Genomic DNA, 18,617 nt, shown 5'->3' with positions numbered 1-18,617 from the left:
ATTGCTGCCATCTGCTCTGCATCATCACCTCGACAGCTCACATACTACTCTTTTATTTTTTATTTTTTATTCACACACCATGTTCTCTGTTTGTGTTATTATTTTTAGTTGTGATAAACTGCAATAAATGTCCATCAGTGTCTTTAGAACGATTAGTGTCTTGATGACTGAACGGTGTCAGCAGACCAAAACAAACAAGTTTATTAGCAATACTATATTAGACCTCGACCTTTTACATAACCACAGACCAGTCAGCTTAGTGTTCCTATTAATTCACTTATTAACCTGTGTTGTTCCTTAACTTCCTTCACTTAACAAAGACTTTAATGTTCACCTCTGCTTTTAACTGCTACTAGTAATTGCTCTCCGTAGTTTACTCTCTATGTATTTGATTGTTTTTAATACTTTTTATGAATTTATAGTTCACATCCTGTTTTATTTGTCTGTGGTCGGTTTATCTGCTTTTATGTAAAGCACTTTGAAACGCCTCCCTGTTTAAAATATGCTGTGTAAATAAAGTTGCCTTGGCCTAAGTTTGGTTGGTTCCACTCACTGTGTGTTGTGGCATGTTTCAATAGATTGTGAGCTGCAAAAAACATGCAAAATACATTCAAGTTGTAACAGTTGTTTTATTTTTCTTTAGTGTAACAAACTATGACATGTAACTTGCATTATTGCTTGCCTGGATTAAACAACATAAAAACTGAAAAAAAGCTATATGTTGCAGCAATAGCAGTCAGAACAAGACTTTTAAGAAACATTATTGCATTATTGAATACAGTGTGGAAAGTCATGTGTCAAATATTTCATATTCTTTATAGCTGTTATTATGTAACACTGTCATTTTAATGGGTGACAAGTACGTTTGGATATAGATGATTATCACTTTTCAGTTGTCTGAGGATGCAAAGTTTAATGCAGCAACCACTCATATTGTGCATACATCTACTTTTTTTTTTGGTAGCAAATTTCAGTGTCAAGCATAAACTAAAAAGCAACAGTAGTTACATCCTGTGCTGGTAAAATAGCTATCAGTGTTGATGTTCCTTCTTTAACCTTTTCCCTTTTCACTTGATCAGACATCATGCTGTGGTAAGATACATGGGAGGAACAGGAAAGACATGCAACACAGTGCAGAGGCTGGACTCACAGTCCGCAGCAAGACCACATGTTGCCTTCATGGTCTGAGGAACCATGGAAAATCCCATATTATAAGACGTCTGACCTCAAACAATGTAAGGCATCTTTAGAGTACACAAAGAGCAGTTTATGGTTTCCACGGTCGTCTGTGGAAAGATGGTGGCAAAGTGACAGGGTGACATGAGGAAGACTGGTGTGTCGTTCAGCTGAGGAATAACATAGGGAAAGAACACAAAGGAGAACAGTGAATCGTGAATACAAATGACACAATGTGATGATAATAATTTAAATATAATTTGGTTGAGCTATTTAAATTGTTCAGTAGGATCTAAATTGGTGGATGATAATGATATTGACATGTGAGATGGAATTATACAGCTAGAGGAAAAGACTTTACTTGATGTTGTTGTACCTGTTTCCTTGTGATCAGTGTCGAGGCTGGGGCAGTAAGGTGTAAACAACTTTGGAGGAGTCCTTTGGTTTCTTATCACCACCTAGTGGCAGGTTGTGGACCTGCACCTGGTCGCCGCTGAGCAGACGTCAACAACGAACAGAAACCATATGAGCTCATGTGGACATCTGACTCAGATTATATTATAAACAGAGATATTATTTTATGAGTCAAAACTGGGACCAGAGATTTACTGTCTTCTCGCAAGCAGACGAAGGTGATGAAGATGAGAGGGGGAAGGAAACAGACCGAAGAGAAGGTGATGACAGGAGAATAAAGAAGAAAGCAAGAGGGAGACGGGGGGATAAAGCCAGTGTAGTTGTAAAATAAAATTTGCAAGACAAGAAACAGTAGATGGCAGATGGTGCAGATGGGAGACAGAAAGTGACAGGGAGGAAGAGCTGTCAGACAGGGGGATGTAGGTCAGAGGAGAAGGGGAAGTGATAGACATGAAGGAAGAGGGCGTGTACCTGGACAACCTGGAGTAGTGGACAGTTAAGTACTTAGAGACGGGGCTGCAGGTGTCAACCTCTGTGATGGGCGGAGCGTCTTTTAGAGGAACGATGGACGGGTGGGAGCTGTCACTCAAGTCATCTGGCTCTTCCTACACACACACACACACACACACACACACACACACACACACACACACACACACACACACACACACACACACACACACACACACACACACACACACACACACACACACACACACACACACACACACACACACACACACACACACACACACACACATGTACACACAAACATTTGTTGTAATAACTCTTCCACAGTTATATAAGACGCTCAGGTTGTGCACCGAGTCGCTCACCGGGATGTCGGACATCTTGCCCTTTCTCAGTGGGAAGTTGTGCTGGGCTGACTCATAGAACACGGTGTCAGCTGTCACTGACGGACGCTGGGGTCACACACACACACACACACACACACACACACACACACACACACACACACACACACACACACACACACACACACACACACACACACACACACACACACACACACACACACACACACACACACACACACACACACACACGGAACAAGAAACAAGGGAAGTTGCAATCACACATCATCAACTTTAGAAAACATCTTTACTTTCCTGTGAATTCTTATATTTATCAGTATTAACAACATGTGTTGTTGGGTAATGTTGGGAGATGAGAGATACAGTATTGAGAGATAATTACACAGTGATTACTGCACCTTGTTTGCTACGTCTACTGACTCCATGTCCACTCTGTGCATGTTTTTACTGTGAAGACACAAGGACGATTATCAAAACCACCAACACCAAGACATACGTAACTCCTAAAAGTCATGCAACTAAACCAGAGAACAGCCTTTAAAATGTTCTATACTTCTGACCCAAAATGTGACCAGATCCTCATTTAAGTCCTAAAAGTAGATCAAGAGAATAAAATTAAACAAATAACAACCTGGTGTGAGTGTGGGAGGTCCTGCTCTGTAAACAACACAAACTTTAGTTTCCATGATTAAAGTCTGATCTTCATCCTGCATCGACATGGATTTCAGAAAAAAAAAAAAAAAAACGCTTGTGGCTCTTTAACAGACAGGAAAAGGTTACAAAACCATTTCTAAAGAGTTTGGCCTCTGACAACTGTCTCCACTGTCAGCAAAATCATGTACAAATGGAGGAAATTCAACACTGTTGTTATTCTCCCCGAGTATCATGCTTTAGGGTCAACTTCGCTGCCCCTGGAGCAGGACGGCTTACCAACTTACTGACGAGACGATGCATTCATTATTGTCTCGGCAAATACGACAGGAAAATGTCAGGGTTTCTATCTGTGAACTGAACCTCACCAGAAAATGGGTCTTGCAGAAGGACAGTGAGCCTGAACAGCTTGTCAAAGAATGGCTGAAGTAGACAGAGTCAGAGTCCAGGCCTTAACCCAGAAGAAATATTATGGAAGGCCTTAAAGTGAGGAGTTCATTAAAGCAGAAGTGAGTGATCCGGTCGTTTTCGCTAATGCTGCGTTCCAGGCAGGCTTTTGAAATCGTAAATTACAGCTTCAAGTCACAACTTACGACTTTGTAGCGTTCCAGGCAACCCACTCGTGTTTTTCCGACCTGTTTTACCGGTGAAAGTCACTATAACGGCCACTCGTAACTTCCGACCGGTGAACTCGTACCAGATCGAACTGGTACCACTTCACGGTCAGAAAAATAAAGAAAAATACAGAAAAATACGAGTTTCCTTGAACGCACCATAACAGTCCTCGTCGCTACGTCACCACATTCACGGCGTTCCTTGGCTGCACACACAGCCCTGCATGCCGTTCTCTCTCCTCATTGGATAAAAACTGTAGGATACGATAAATGTTTTCTCCTCGGCTCAGAGCAGAGCAGAGGGACTGACAGACCCGTGTTTCAGACCAAACACTCTATGTAAGTGATTGCTGTCGGAAGATATAACTATTTAAGACTTATATTAACACAAATATATCACTCACTTCTGCTTTAAGGGTGGAGCAGAACGAGCTGATGTACGAAACCTTTGGTTGGTTTGAACACTTTGTTCGATGAATAAATGAAAAAGTTAAATGTTTTGTGTTCTCTTATGAAATTAGATTGGCTTCATCTAGGTCAGCTGCGTGTAGAAACATAGAACATTTTAAAGGGTTCATTAACTTTCCAGCAGCACTGAGCTTCCTGTCACCTGATCATAATGGCCACCGTAAGAGTGATGAGTCCAGCAGACACGCCCACCGCTGATGCCAGGGCAATGGCCTTAAGACGACCTATAGCGGAGGAAGGATAATAAAGGTTGACGGCATGATTAGAGGCATGCAGTAAAAAGTGGAAGTGATGCACAAATGAAAGATGACGTGGGACGAACAGAAATAGAAACGCACCGAGTGAAAAAAGAACAGTTGACATAAAAATAGAACAAGAGAAAGTGAGGAACGGGAAAAGAGCCGTGCATCATCGTGCAGCAGTCTAGACTTGAGACTTGTGTTTCCAGTTCTGATTTCCAAACCCAACTCCACTTCTTCAGCTGTCTAGACTCAAATAGTAGTTTTCCACAACACCTCATCACCTCCTCCTCTCCCCTCATAGTGAGAGGGTTTTACATGACTCATCATGACTCATAGAAAAACAGTAAGGGATCATGAGACCGTACACAATGAAGACCAGAGCCCGCGGACCCCATGCAGCGACAGTGACAGGGAGGTTTCATCACTCATCACTTCAAACTCGCACCAAACACCCTTTAAACCATCGCCTCGTATGTATGAACACATGAAAGCATTTATCTTAAACAGTCGGAGATAATCAGAAACATAGATGTAAAAATGGCACAGGAATGTTTCACCAGGGTTATCAGTGGCACTTCATTTCTGCCACTATGATTTAGAAAAAAAAAAAGACAAAAATCCTACAACAGGTAATGCAGGGCCCAGTAATCTTTAATCTATTTTATGTAGAAATAATGGTAACACTTTATTTGACGCCTATCTCTATAACGCATTATAAACATACTTATAATGAGTTATAATGCAGTTATAGCACTGTATAACTATAGTTATAAACACTCATAAATGATCATAATGCTTTATAACAATAATCAAAACACACTATAAAGCATTTTTTCATGACTTATAAGGTCAGGTATTATAATACGTTATAATTGTTAGTAACTCGCTGACAATGCTCACAAGAATAATGCATTATAAATATAGTTATAATGTGTTATAATTGGCTTATTCACGTGTATAACTATCATTATAAACGCTCATAAATTATCATAAGGATTTATAACTAAGCATAACACATTACAGTATAGAGCATTATAACTCTATTATAATACTTGACCTTATAAGCCATTATAAAATGCTCTATAATATGTTATGCTTATTGTTATAAAGCCTTATGATAATTTATGAGTGTTTATAACTATAGTTATACAGTGCTATAACTGCATTATAACTCATTCTAAGTATGGTTATACTGCGTTATAGAGATAGGCGTCAAATAAAGTGTTACCGAAATAATCATATACAGAGAAATAAATCCGAGTTATTCATTATCACTAGTGTCAGGCTTCACTCTTCAGGAGCCAAATGCGAGGACGGACTAACCAGCTGCTAAAAGTGAGAATCTCCACTTCAAAGAGCACTGCACTTACAAAGATAAATGGTTCAACTAAAAGTCTAAAAAAGATGAAGAGGAAAATGAATCTAATGTACCTCTGACTCTCACAGTGAGGACAGGAGAGCTGTGGGCTCCGATCCGATTCCTGGCCTCACAATAGTACTGACCGCTCTCTCCGGGGCCGACCTCTGAAAAGGTGAAGACGGGACCGGACTTGGAGCCCCAGGCTGCGTGGAGGAGCACAGAGAAGAAGGAGGCTCACTTACTGTTTCAGGTACAGATACAGATACAGATACAGATACAGATACAGATACAGATACAGATTCAGATACAGGGAGACTCAGATAAACAGAACAGGGGCACGTGAGAAACATTTAACCACAGAGAGTTCAGCATTGATGATTTTGATCTGTTAACCTTGAGTGGAATCACATTTTTAGGATGCTAACATTGTACAGAGCCCCCGTCCAGAGCTAATCGGTGCCACGTGAAGTTGTCCACCGCCGGGTTGGCCTGGCTGCTGCAGGTCAAAGTCAACGGCCGACCGGCATCCACCACACTGGAGGGACGAGCCAGAACTGAGGTGTTCTTAGGAGGATCTGCAGAGGAAGAACACACTGCATTTTTTGTTGTATTAATGACATACATTAAAGGGACCATTTTACTGTCTATCCTGTTCTGGTGCTAAATGGATGGAAACAGGACAGACATGTGAAATGGATGCTCATGTCATTGCTGTGTTTTGAATAACTCAGCTTTAGATGATGTGTAAAAGTGTGTATGAACTCGCCAACGTTTCCACATACTAATAATGCTGTGTAACTACTGTATGTATTACTTAGATTAGCATAAGGCAAAAGCTACATTATAGAAAAATACATGATCTAAATCTAGAAGGGGCCTCACACATACAGTACAACACACCCGGTACTTACAGAGAACAGTGAGTGTTGCAACAGGGGAGGTCTGGTATCCGAGTCTGTTTGATGCTGTGCAGTAGTACTGACCGCTGTGGTGAGCGCGCACCGTCAGGAACGTCAGGTTCTGGACTGCCCCTTTAGCCAACACCTGGTCACCTAGGATACGATACCAGGTATACCTGCAGGGGACAGGAAAGTAGTGTGGGGTTGATGATGATGCTGATATTAAGGATTCAGACGAGCAGAACCAGATCTTCTAAACCGATTTTTAACAATTACATCGATGACATTGGATTATATAACATATGTCAATGTCAATTTTATTTATATAGCACATTTCATATGGTGAGCATAAACTCAATGTGCTTCAGGAAAAAAGCATATTGCATGGTTTTGTCCAAATTGTCCAATGCTAATTCATAAAACCTTTAAGGATTTTTTTGTCTTAGATAATTTTAATATCACAAAACATAAAAACAGTTCCATGTATGATGAGAGGCAAAACATAGGTGTAAAAAAAATGTTGACTCCACATACCTATTGGCCGGTGGGTTGGCTTGGGTGACACAGCTCAGGTTCACGTAGGAGCCCTCTCTGATGTCACCTCGAGGACTCGCCAGCATGTGTGTGTTCTTTGGAGAGTCTACACAGACAGGGAGAGAAGCTTGAGCAAGTAACTGATTTATTTAGATAGCTACTCACGGACTGGTTTATTAAACCACTTCAGATCGACTGCATTTTGTCCCATAGTCACATAAAGCTGAATAATGGAAAATCATCTGTTTCAATTTACTTTGCATCACACATTCAAATGTTGTGGTTATCCACAATCAATCTAAGCTTCTGATCCAAACATCTTCATCTTTTCTTGACTCTGAACTCTTCTAGCATCTGACTTGTGGCCTGTGATACAACATACTTACAAGTGACATTGAGCAGCAGTGCATTGGAGCGGTCCGTTCCCAGCGAGTTACGTGCCACACAGAAATACTCTCCTCTGTCTGTGTGTTTGAGGTGGGACAGGTGGAGCTGAGGCCTGAAACTGTCTGGGATGCTGCCACTCTCCATGTCTGCAGAGCAGACACAGACACACATGTAACTTTATACTACGGCACAATCCAAACACATGAAAATATGCATGAAATATCTACACAGTACACACTGTGCTAGATTTGCTTGTCAATGTGCAACTCAACAAGAAAAGTATATTCAGGACCCACACTTGTCAAAATACAGAACCATTTATCATACCCGTCTAATTATCATAAACCAGTCAGTTCATATCTGTCATCGAGCTGGTTAATGTTAGTTAGTGTGGAAGTAAAGACTGTCCTGTACCTTTAAACCAGGCAAAGCTCTCCACAGGTGGAGCTGCATCACTAGTGCAGGTCAGAGTGACAGACCCCCCCTCAGACATCTCCCCTGGTGGAAAGACTGTTATGGAGGTGGAGCGAGGGCTGTCTGCAGGAGAGAGAGATAGAGAGAGAAAAGAAATTTACTGGAGATGAAACAACAAAAAATATAAACGTACAGTTTATAAAACATTTCTGCTTAAGTTAATGTGCTTTTGAACCAATTAGAAAAACATTGTTCTCTCTGTGCAATAGTTTTCTGTGTTGTTTCCCCAACAATAAACAAAAAGAAGGGGTCCGCAACACCATATGGCTCCAGTGCAAAAAACTTATTAGGATATATTTAATACATTTTTTGCACTGGAGCCATATGGTGTTGCGGACCCCTTCTTTTTGTTTTCATGCTTTGCTTGCGTTGGTCCAGCACCCACCCGACGTGGGTTTTTGGATGTGTGTGCTGTTTTTCGTTTTTGCTTTCCCCAACAATAAACCACATCAAAAACGATGCTTGTTCCATCAAGTCTCAGATGTTACTTCATACTGTATGTTAAAATGTTGAAATATGAGTAAGGGCCCTAAAAAACCTCCTGATCGGTTGGTGAAGGTTACTCACGTCCCAGAGCCAGGGAGAGGGGCGGAGACTGCACATTCTGCGGTGGGATCGGTCGACAGGTGTACGCTCCAGCATGCTGTAGGTCAAAGCGGTTGATGATCATCCACTTCTCATAGGAGCCAAGGTTTAGTCCGTTCCTGTGTGCAGAGGGGTCGCATCACATTTACAGTGAAATAAACAGACCATATACGAATGCACTGTGCACATGCCTACTTCCACACCTGTAGAGAGCCAGGCTCCTCCCAGGAGCTGCACATCCTCTGGCCTGGCAGCCGACAAACACCGTCTCCCCGAAGCCGAACATGTTGCCGGGTCTGGCTGGATGCACCTGGACCTGCAGGTCTGAACACACATATACACAGATTCACACACACACACACACACAATACTACTGACTGGGTGACACCTGTGCTGTGCTGTGCTCCAGCTCCATCATTTCCTACCCGTTACATCCAGAGTGATGGTGTCAGGGGACGTCCATCTACCCAGAGGTTGGTCCGTCTCAAACCTGAAGTGGTACTGACCCGCGTCGCTCAGCTTCACGCCCCGAATCTGGACCGAGCAGCTGGAATAGCTGCCTCCGATGTATCTGAAACCCAGGATAAGACAATCACACCCGGTGTCCAATTACTGTATGATTTCATTTCAAAATATTAAGTGTATCAGTGTGTGTCTCCCACCGTGTGCGTCCGCGGTATGACAGGCTGATCTGGTTTGTGTCTGTGTGGTGAGTAAACTCTCTGCGACCCTCCGCAGACACACGGAACCACATGACTCTCTTCACGGTGTGGCCTGTTCAAGAAAACCAGGTCAGGTTGTTGTACTTGGAGCATTTTAAAAGCTCCATCATTATAATTATTCCTATTGCTATTGCCATTTTTATATAAACTATATAAATGGAAAATTATACCCTACCCTATCCTAACTAAAAAGAGGGTATAAGAAGAAAGCTGAAAAAATAAATGGTATATTTGTGACTTTTATACCTGATGGGTAGTCATAACGACAGGGCAGAGTGACAGTTGTTCCTGCCCACACACAGATCTCCCTCCTAGAAAATGACACACTCCACCTGCTCTGGATACCTGCACACACACACACACACACACACACACACACACACACACACACACACACACACACACACACACACACACACACACACACACACACACACACACACACACACACACACACACACACACACACACACACACACACACACACACACACACACACACACACACACACACACACACACAGACCAATAGTGTAATGATTTAAGAGCACAAACATACAAAAATCCAAAAAGTCCATAAAATCCAAATATTAAAAGCCTGAAGCTTGTGCACACACCAAGCAGAATAGCAGCTCTACACTTAGCTGCACTAATGTTTTTATTGAAGAGCAGCTCAGATTCCCTTGTGAATTTACATTTAGTGGCTGTGATATCCTCAAATTTGCTTTCATATAAAATACAGCAGACTGTAGGTTTAGGGAATACATATTCGGAAACTAAAAGAAGTGTAAATTCAGCTGCCCACAAGTCAAAATTTTTTTCCTTCCATGTGGCTCCTCAGAGGAAAACTTGTCAAACCACAGCTCAGCTCAGCTCAGAGAGTGACACATAAAAGTGAAGCAGGGAGAACGAGCCTCGATGTGCAGCCCTGGTGTCATCCTGTGCGGCTAACTGCCTGCCTGGCTGACTACCTTGCACAAAAGGGAATCAATACTTATAAATATCCTGAGCGTAAAGGCAAGGGCACCTGGCTACAGAACCTTATGTGCATAATGGATCATATAAGTCAGTCAGTCATGTTTTAAACAGTATGCAAAACAATTATGTGTGACACTGTTTTGATATAATAACTTGGAATAAGATAGAAATATAAACAATTAAAGCTCATCTATCATCCTTTAAAGTAATAAAACTAGAAACATAAAACTACACTCAATCAGTTTTACACCCCATAATGAAAATAAATGTCTGATTTTCCAGATATATTGTTGTTTTTCTTACCTGGTAAAGCTGTGAGGATGGTGCCCAGAACTAACGCACCTGCCAACATCTCCGCTGACACGAGCTCTGTAATGTGACCGGAGAAGGAGAAAAGCGCAGGGAGAGGACGGAGAGGTGAACAACAACGACAACAACAATATTTCTCAGGATAAACATTGTCCAGATGATTAAATATGAAGCACCAACCTCTTAGAATATCTTCATTCACCTCAGAGAGACTTGTAGGATGTGTGTGACCCAGACAGCGATGGAGGTGAATTTTATAGCGGTGAGAGTTGCATGGTGATCAGAATCGGGTGGTGTGAGGTGAGCGGAGGAGTGGAAAGGGCAGAAGGAGGAGGAAGAGGAAGTACATGTGTGCGTTTAAAGTAACTTCAAATAACCCTCTGATCCTCCAGCGTTCATTCTTGTTTCTATTTTCACTTTTTCCTGCTTCTCTTTTTGTGTGTCTGTGACAGTTGATTTGATTTCTTAATTTGTGTCTGTGAAAATGTGATATCCTTGTGATCTTGTCACCGTCACAACTGTCTCGTTGGACTTGGACGTTAATAACCTGTACTCTCACTGTAGAGACAGAGGGGACCATTAGACTTAGGACAGAGATGAGAGAAAATACTTCATGTAACACACCAACAGCTTCGGTGCTGTTCTTTTGACACATCTGCTGGCGTTTTGATTGTTTATATGTGTCAATCATGAATAAAATCGGTCAAATAAACCAATATAAATCAAGCCCTCTTAAGTATATTTTTTTTCAGCTTTTTGCCTTTATTTGATAGTGATGACAGTAGAGATAGACAGGAAATGGGGAGGCAGAGAGAGGGGGAATGACATGCAGGAAAGGTCTGCCCGACGCGGGACTCGAACCGGGGACGCCTGCGGCGAGGACTGTAGCCTCTACATGGGGCGGCCGCTCTACCCACTGCGCCACGCACCGCCCCAAATCAAGCCCTCTTGATTATTTATCTTGGAAATGGCCTGAAATATTAAATGAAAAACATCATATCTTCATCCTGCATTGATTGAATTTTTTATTTTTTTTTGTACAAGTTGTTAAAGACCCTCTCTGACAAGATTTTGAAGAGTTTCCCTTGAAACCTGTCCATTAAAAAAAAAAAAAAAAGCCAATGGTAAGTAAAAAAAAAAAACAGATGGAGCTGAGTCGATGGCACAGATTCTGACACCAAGAGATCGACATCAAACAATTAACATCAAATAAATGAAAGATCTAAATCCCTTAACATGTGGAGTATTTGTATTAACACAACCACTCTATGACTTTGTCAGCCACCACAAATAAAAGATGCTACAGTACCTGCGCTAACTGTAACTGTTCTGGTGCTGCTGGTGTGAACCCCTGAGTCTGTGTCTGACTGTGGCTCAGACATATGGCCGAAGCTCTTCAATGTTTCCTCCATTAACCAGCTTTACACTCTGCTCTTTCACCTGGAGAGAAAAAAAAAGGTGCTGTGCAGGACTGATCCTGACTTCCTCATTGAGGAAGTTTCATATTTTTTCTGTATGATTGCATTTTTACACGGTTTAAAACATGTCTGGAGAGGAACTCTGACATTGTGTCACCTCGTAAAGCTCTTGCAGTGAACAGGCAGTTCAAAACAAGACTTTGGTTTGTGGCTCAGAGTGGATGATCCACGTATCAAACATGGTAGTCGGATCTCTGACTCAGTATTAAGGGTTCCTGGGCAAGAAAGACAGTCTGTATGAATGTGAGTGTGAATGGTTGAATATAGCTTGTAGTATAAAGCACTTCAAATGCTCGATAAGACCAGAAAGTCTTGATGATGACGGCAGCGTTATACAAATATACAGACAGTGACCAGATTTATTGGTTTCTCAATAGTGAGTCATTAATTATTGGTGTAAACTCAGACGATCGCGACCGGCTGATGTGTTAAATCAGTCATGTTTATCTGTTAAAAAGACAGACATGCATGGTTCATTTGAGAAATGAATTCGGGCCTGTTGGCATTCATTAATATACATAAGTCAAGCAGACAGACGCAGCAGCCCAGATGTCCTCTCATCCACTGCTTTAATTGAGAATCGCTGGCACTGAGAACTACCCGCAACCAGACGTGGGGAGGTTCGAGACCTCGCAGTCAACTGTGACCACTTAGCCTGATGAGTCTAAATGACTTTAACATCCTACCCTGCCACAACTTGGCCAATAGATGTCAGTTTAGCGTCACGACTCGGCCAATTGGCTACTTACCCGAGCTTTGACCCAGGAATAATGATGATGTACAGTTTAACATTTCAGTCAATCTCTATTCACAGGCATCCAAGCAGAGGAAAGAAGGGGGAGGTTTCACAGATGATATCTTGATCTACATCTGGAAATGAACACTGACATTTTCCTTGTTAGCCAACTGATCAGAGATGATGGAGGGGCCAATATAAGGGATCAGTAGTGAAGTTAGGAAACATGGATCTATATCCGATTTATATCCTGTTGGATCGGCGGACCTCTTCGGTAGGTCTTCATAAAAAAACAACAAACAGAATTATTAGTGGTTATAATGAATGAATATAATGATAATGGTTACACTTTTCATTTGGGGCTTGAAAAAACACTATTTTGTACAAGAGGTCTGCATTATGTTTAGTGGGGAAAATGAGCTCGGCTTTGAACTGCAGCCCTAATAAGGAACAGAAACTCTCTGGTTGGGAGAGTTACCTTCAAAATATAATCAAAATCCTCAGGATATGAGGTTAAATGAACAATATATTCCAGTTCACAGATTGCTAGGTTGGATTATGGGTTGGGACCCAAAATGGGTCGCAGGCCCTCCTCTAGCGAGTCTCCACATGACAAGAACTCTCATATGATTTAATGATCCTGGATCCGAGGGGGAAAAAAAGTCATTTCGGTCGCTGGCTGAAAAGTTTTAAGAACCTATACTGCTTTTTTCCCTCAAAATACTGTCTGTATTATGTAGAGAATGGAGAGTGGTGGGCTTTGAGCTTAACCTGTAACCACAAAATGACTTCAAAAGGATCACGGCACACTAATAGGTCAAAGCCTGATGTAATCTTAATCAAAAACAGGCCGGACTAAACGAATGAAGAGAAACAGATGGATGGAGCTAGATTAAGTGTGACTGACCACAAACAGAGAGAGAAAGAGGGTGAGAGAGGGAGAGAATGAGAAAGCTTGAAGGGGAAGGTAGAAAAGAAGGGGGGTAAAAAGAGACAAAAACATGATGAGGTAAGGCTGCTCAGAAGAAAGAAAGGAGAAAAGGGAGAAGGCGGACGAAATAAGAAAAGGAAAAGGTTTAAAAGTAGATAAGTGTTATATTTGTCAGAGAATTGGAAAAAAAAGTGTGAGAGGGAGCAATGGACAAATGTATGACAGCATATCCAACCTTACGGTAGGGAAGGTATCCATCCACTGACCGCAGCCTGCAGGCCAGATGAAGTGTGACCGTCTGGTGGTCAGACTGGACCTGAAGATTTTCCGCTGTTGCAAAACACTTCCTGCCTGCTGTTTTCATGTAATGTGACCGCTCACAGTACGCTCCCCTGCCATACTTTAAGTTGTACAATATGTTATTTCTATGTTATTCCTTATGCCCACAGATTAGACTCTTGGCTCGGCAGGCCCTCCAAGCCTTGGACGGACTCCACATAAGCAAATAATGATTCGACTGTCCAACATGTGTTAGTCTTCAAATTGAGTGGTGCTCTCTGCGGGGGAAGTCTGGGCAAGAATGACGATGATCAGAGCTACAATCATATCTGACAAGGTGATATGTTGTTTCTGTGCTGTCTTTAAGGAACACTTCATGATGACTTGATGAATGAGATTTTGCCAGAGAATCACTGAAACCAATGGGGGATTCAACAAAAGAATTAGAGAAAGAGGCAGAGAGAGAGAGAGAGAGAGAGAGAGAGAGGGAAGATGTTTCTTTTCTCACTTAAAGAGACACATCTTATCAATAAAACACAGTATTTAGCCTCTGAGACACTTGACTTTCATAAATAGGCCAAACCAAACACTTGATGAATTTTTAAAACTCCTAAATCTTTGAAACCTATTGCAGCACTATTAAATTTACCCTGGTTTTGCTCATTCCTGTCCCATTCACAAACTCTGCTGCAGGGTCGGATTTCTGCTCCCTGTCTGCCAGAGACCTGTCTGTGGCTGCTGTGGTATTCCACGCTGAATGAGTCATGTCTGGTGGTTATTATGGGCATGCGTTTGACTCCCCCCCCTCCCCCGTCTCTCACCCCGTCTAGTGGCAGCTGACAATATTACATCTTTTTTTGACGCTTGTCCAACCGAGCTGACTAAGATCAGGTTTTCATTTAACCAGGCTAGATGAATTAAGTGCACATTTTTGTTTAGTGGTGTCAGAATAAATTGTTACTTCATGTTATGTGGGTCACTGTTATTTTCCCATTCAGTGAGAAAAGATTATGATGATGAATGGAGATAAAGAATTTAAACTGGTGCAAACATGCCATGCCGATGACAAAACAACAACAACAGTAGGTTGGAAAGTGGAATCGAGTGCAACTGAGGCAAAAATCTCTCAATCAAAAGCTGTGAATTCAACCTTAAACATTTGATCCAGTAATAATTGAGGTGTTTGGTGGCTAAAAACTAGTAGGTGAAGAAATGTGGGGTAGTCCAAGAATTACTCAAAGCTATTTTCATTGTATGTTGGACTTGGAGGTGCTGCTGAGGAGTTGTCATTTTTCATGGTGTTGATTTGAGTTATGAAGATCTGCCTCTCTTTAATCAAACTTGCCTGCACCAGGTTTACCAGAGCAGACTATTTTGTGATCAGGCTACAGGGAAAGATATTTAAGAGTTAACACTGGTGTTGCTTCCACTGCTGAAGACAGTTCTTAGCTGGTAAAGGAGTTTGTACTGTATGTAGAGATTGCAAAACATGCAAAAAGGTCCTTTAAATAGGTTTAAGTAACACTTTACAATAATCACACACAATTAAGAATTAGTTAAGCATTAATAAATACTGAATTCTTCATTTATCATGCATGAATACTCATTGGCATGTAGATTATAAATACAGTTAGTGCTTATTAATGATGAGTAATACATTTTAACTCTGTTTATAAACTACATGAGTATCCATGTGTTATAAATGATGAATTCAGTATTCAATGCTTAACTAATGCACAATAGAGTGTACTTAAAGTGTTACCTAGATGTATTAAAAACAAAACAAAACAAAAAACTCTCCATATCCGAGTTAGTTTACTAAATGTCTCCTTTGGGGTGGCAGTGTGCAAAATTGGGAAATATTCAGCAAAGTGGGAGGTAGAAGTTATAAGGACAGGGTTATGAGCGTGTTTTCTTCTTTTCTAAGAAATAGCTTCACTTTAGGGGAAGAGTTAGAGGAGCAGATCGATGCCATTGCAGTGTCTCTGTGTATGAGGAAGCATTCAGTGGACAGTCTGCTCTGTTCAAAGGTGTCAAACTCCAGCCAACTGCTTCTCTGAAACTCACTAATTAATATATTATAGCTGGTAATATCTCTGGAGTCTCTTTGCCACCGTGAGGCTGCCAGGCAACCAGTGCCCCGCCAGGAAATAATTGGGCACTTAAATACTCATAAAACAATAATGTGTAATTTTTTAGAATAAACAGAAGACACAGTGTAAGTGAACAGCTTTCCTAAGCTTCCAGCGTTTGCACTAACTGGCTTCTGGCTGTAGCTTCATACTGTATTTACTGAACGGACATGAGAATGATAGCATAATCCTCTCATCTAACTCTCGGCAAGAAACTGAAAAATTCTCCAAAATGTCAAACTTTTCCTTTACAAAAGTACAATGTGTTTAATCTGTTGCCTGATTCACTACATGCTGGCAGAAAACATTATGTAAACTTTTTTTTTTCTTTTTCAGAAACATGCAATACATCAATATTTTGCTTGGTGAGTGTGTTGAAACAATTAAGGTTACTGAGAAAATGGATTAGCAGAGCAGACGTTTTACCCACATTAAGCTGTTGTAAGCTCCTGTAACTCAGGAAGAGCACACCTTGTTCATTTCTACTCTGAGAAATTCGCCAGTGGCACAAACCTGCTGCAGAGCCAAAAGGTTGTTTCTGTCTGTTTCTTGTGTGTTCAAATGTGAGTAAAAGCCATTTCCTCGTTGAGACTGAGAGAGAACATGTGTCTTCTGTATGTGTATGAGTGAGAGACAGTGTGTGGGAGTCTGTGAGCATGCGTGTGTGCGTGTGTGTGTGTGTGTGTGTGTTTTGCGTGCCTGTGATGGCTTTACCATGTGCAGAGTCCCTGTATGGGACTGAATGAAGTCGGATATGAAGGAACCTGTCAGGTCTGGGCTACTGTCGGAAACCCTCCTCCTGTTACCTCCTCCTCCTCCTCTTCCTGCTCTTCCTCTTCTTTCCTCTTTTCACATCTGAAGATTGTACAAGGAGAAGCAGGTTATAAAGTATATGTATATAAGTTATGGTGTATGATTTGGCAAATGGGAAAAACAAATGTTGAAACATTGGAGTTTTATAACACCACGGCTGCTGAGTCAAAATGTATAATATTGCTGTTTTCTTTCACAACTTTGTAACTAAATGCTCAGGTTATTCCTCTGCTCCAAACGCCCTCACCTGACCCTGCTCTTCACTTTAGAAGAGCTATCACCTGGTTTCATTAAGCCCATTCTTAACAAAGTCCCAGCGAGACCCTTCCTTATGTCCTTATGCCATTCCTTCCCCTATGGAGTGCCCCAAGGATCGATACTGGGACCCCTACTCTTTGCAATATAAACCACATTCTTTGGTGCCAGCGATACAGTATGTTATTCTTGCCAGACAACCCCACTGTCACTCAGCAGACTCTGGCCTGTCTCTCTGATGAAGGATTGCCCCCTTAAAGGGATAGTTCACCCAAAATTCAAATTTCACTCATTTTCTACTCACCCTCATGTCGACTAAGGGTTGGGAGAGGTTTCAGAGTAATGAATTAAAGTGTCTCAGTTCACGGCTCTGCCGGTGTCACTGGCAGAGCCTGAGACACTGGGAGCTTCCGCTACAAACAAGCTCATAGCAATATAGACTTATTAAAAAAAACAATTTCTCATGTCGGGGCTTCAATACAAGAGGGACATTACCGACGAGCAGTATGGAGGTATTTGGATGTTTTTTGGACGAAGAAAAGTGAGCCCCGGCAATGCAGTGCTGCGTGGAGCCCCCCTGTAACTCCGAGAAGGCACGGAGGACTCTGAAACTTCTCCCAGCCCTTAGTCGACATGAGGGTGAGTAGAAAATGAGTGAAATTTGAATTTTGGGTGAACTATCCCTTTAATTTAACCTTTCTAATACTCTTGATTGTGTCACTATCAGAAATATCCAGTTGTTGTTCCAGGTCATGGTTGCTACTGCTTCAACTACTGCATTGCTCTTCTGGTGGACCTTTCCTTGAGCACAGTGAAACCCTCACAGATGGAAAATAATATTGCAGTTTGTATGGTCTCCAATCAGCACAAAAAAGCTGATGTCTCTCTGCTATTCATCAACCTACACCTGCCTAAATCAAATTTATGTCTCTATTACTTTCCTCCGGAGTCATTTCTGGATTGGTTACCATCTATTGTTGATTTGCTTTTGCAGACACAGCTGATAAATAAATAAAAGGTCAAAATAATTTCCAAATCTCAAATGAGCAATTTACTAGAACTCCAAATAAATGTATTGTTGTTGGTTAGGTCAAGAGACAAAAGAGCTTCTTTTTTTTGCCTTTTGAAGTAAGTTTCTTTTTCAAACTGTGATAAAGTGGTGTTTTCAACCATAGCACTTTATTAAAAGAAAGATTATTTAACAATGACGCTTGTGAGTAAAATGCTGATAAATGTTGAAAAACAGGAATTACCAAATGACTTTTCGAAAATTTATATTTTTCATTTGAGCCAAAATGGCAGTAAACTCCCAGTAAATCATCTGCATCCTCTTCTGGGTTTAATG

General features: G+C 41.4%; 1 protein-coding gene across 1 annotated transcript; it reads right to left on the bottom strand.

Annotated features, from left to right (window-relative positions):
• Positions 1 to 1,058: 1,058 nt before the first annotated feature.
• Positions 1,059 to 11,335, bottom strand: LOC310998828 (sialic acid-binding Ig-like lectin 10). Its single transcript, XM_083989035.1, has 19 exons — positions 10,829 to 11,335; positions 10,643 to 10,708; positions 9,609 to 9,707; positions 9,303 to 9,414; positions 9,066 to 9,211; positions 8,844 to 8,964; positions 8,623 to 8,759; positions 7,996 to 8,118; positions 7,581 to 7,727; positions 7,195 to 7,300; positions 6,673 to 6,836; positions 6,187 to 6,336; positions 5,833 to 5,964; positions 4,302 to 4,383; positions 2,825 to 2,873; positions 2,427 to 2,513; positions 2,062 to 2,195; positions 1,553 to 1,669; positions 1,059 to 1,346 (listed from the first exon to the last, which is right to left on the bottom strand). The coding sequence occupies exons 2-18, from the start codon at positions 10,689 to 10,691 to the stop codon at positions 1,567 to 1,569; spliced, it is 1,941 nt and encodes a 646-aa protein (XP_083845161.1). The 5' UTR covers positions 10,692 to 10,708; positions 10,829 to 11,335; the 3' UTR covers positions 1,059 to 1,346; positions 1,553 to 1,566.
• Positions 11,336 to 18,617: the final 7,282 nt, after the last annotated feature.

This window comes from Trachurus trachurus, assembly GCF_905171665.1.
Source record: "Trachurus trachurus genome assembly, chromosome: 16".
In the NCBI taxonomy this organism is placed as follows: Eukaryota; Metazoa; Chordata; class Actinopteri; order Carangiformes; family Carangidae; genus Trachurus; species Trachurus trachurus.
The sequence above is the reverse complement of the archived record's forward strand: the minus strand, read 5'-3'. Positions and strand labels throughout refer to the sequence as shown.

Excerpts from the sequence above, each read along its gene's own strand:
- LOC310998828 (XM_083989035.1), bottom strand. The coding sequence starts at position 10,691 with ATGTTGGCAGGTGCGTTAGTTCTGGGCACCATCCTCACAGCTTTACCA. Across the intron at positions 9,708-10,642 it reads CATCCTCACAGCTTTACCAG|GTATCCAGAGCAGGTGGAGT; the intron begins GTAAGAAAAACA and ends GTGTGTGTGCAG. Across the intron at positions 6,837-7,194 it reads GCCAACCCACCGGCCAATAG|GTATACCTGGTATCGTATCC; the intron begins GTATGTGGAGTC and ends TGTCCCCTGCAG.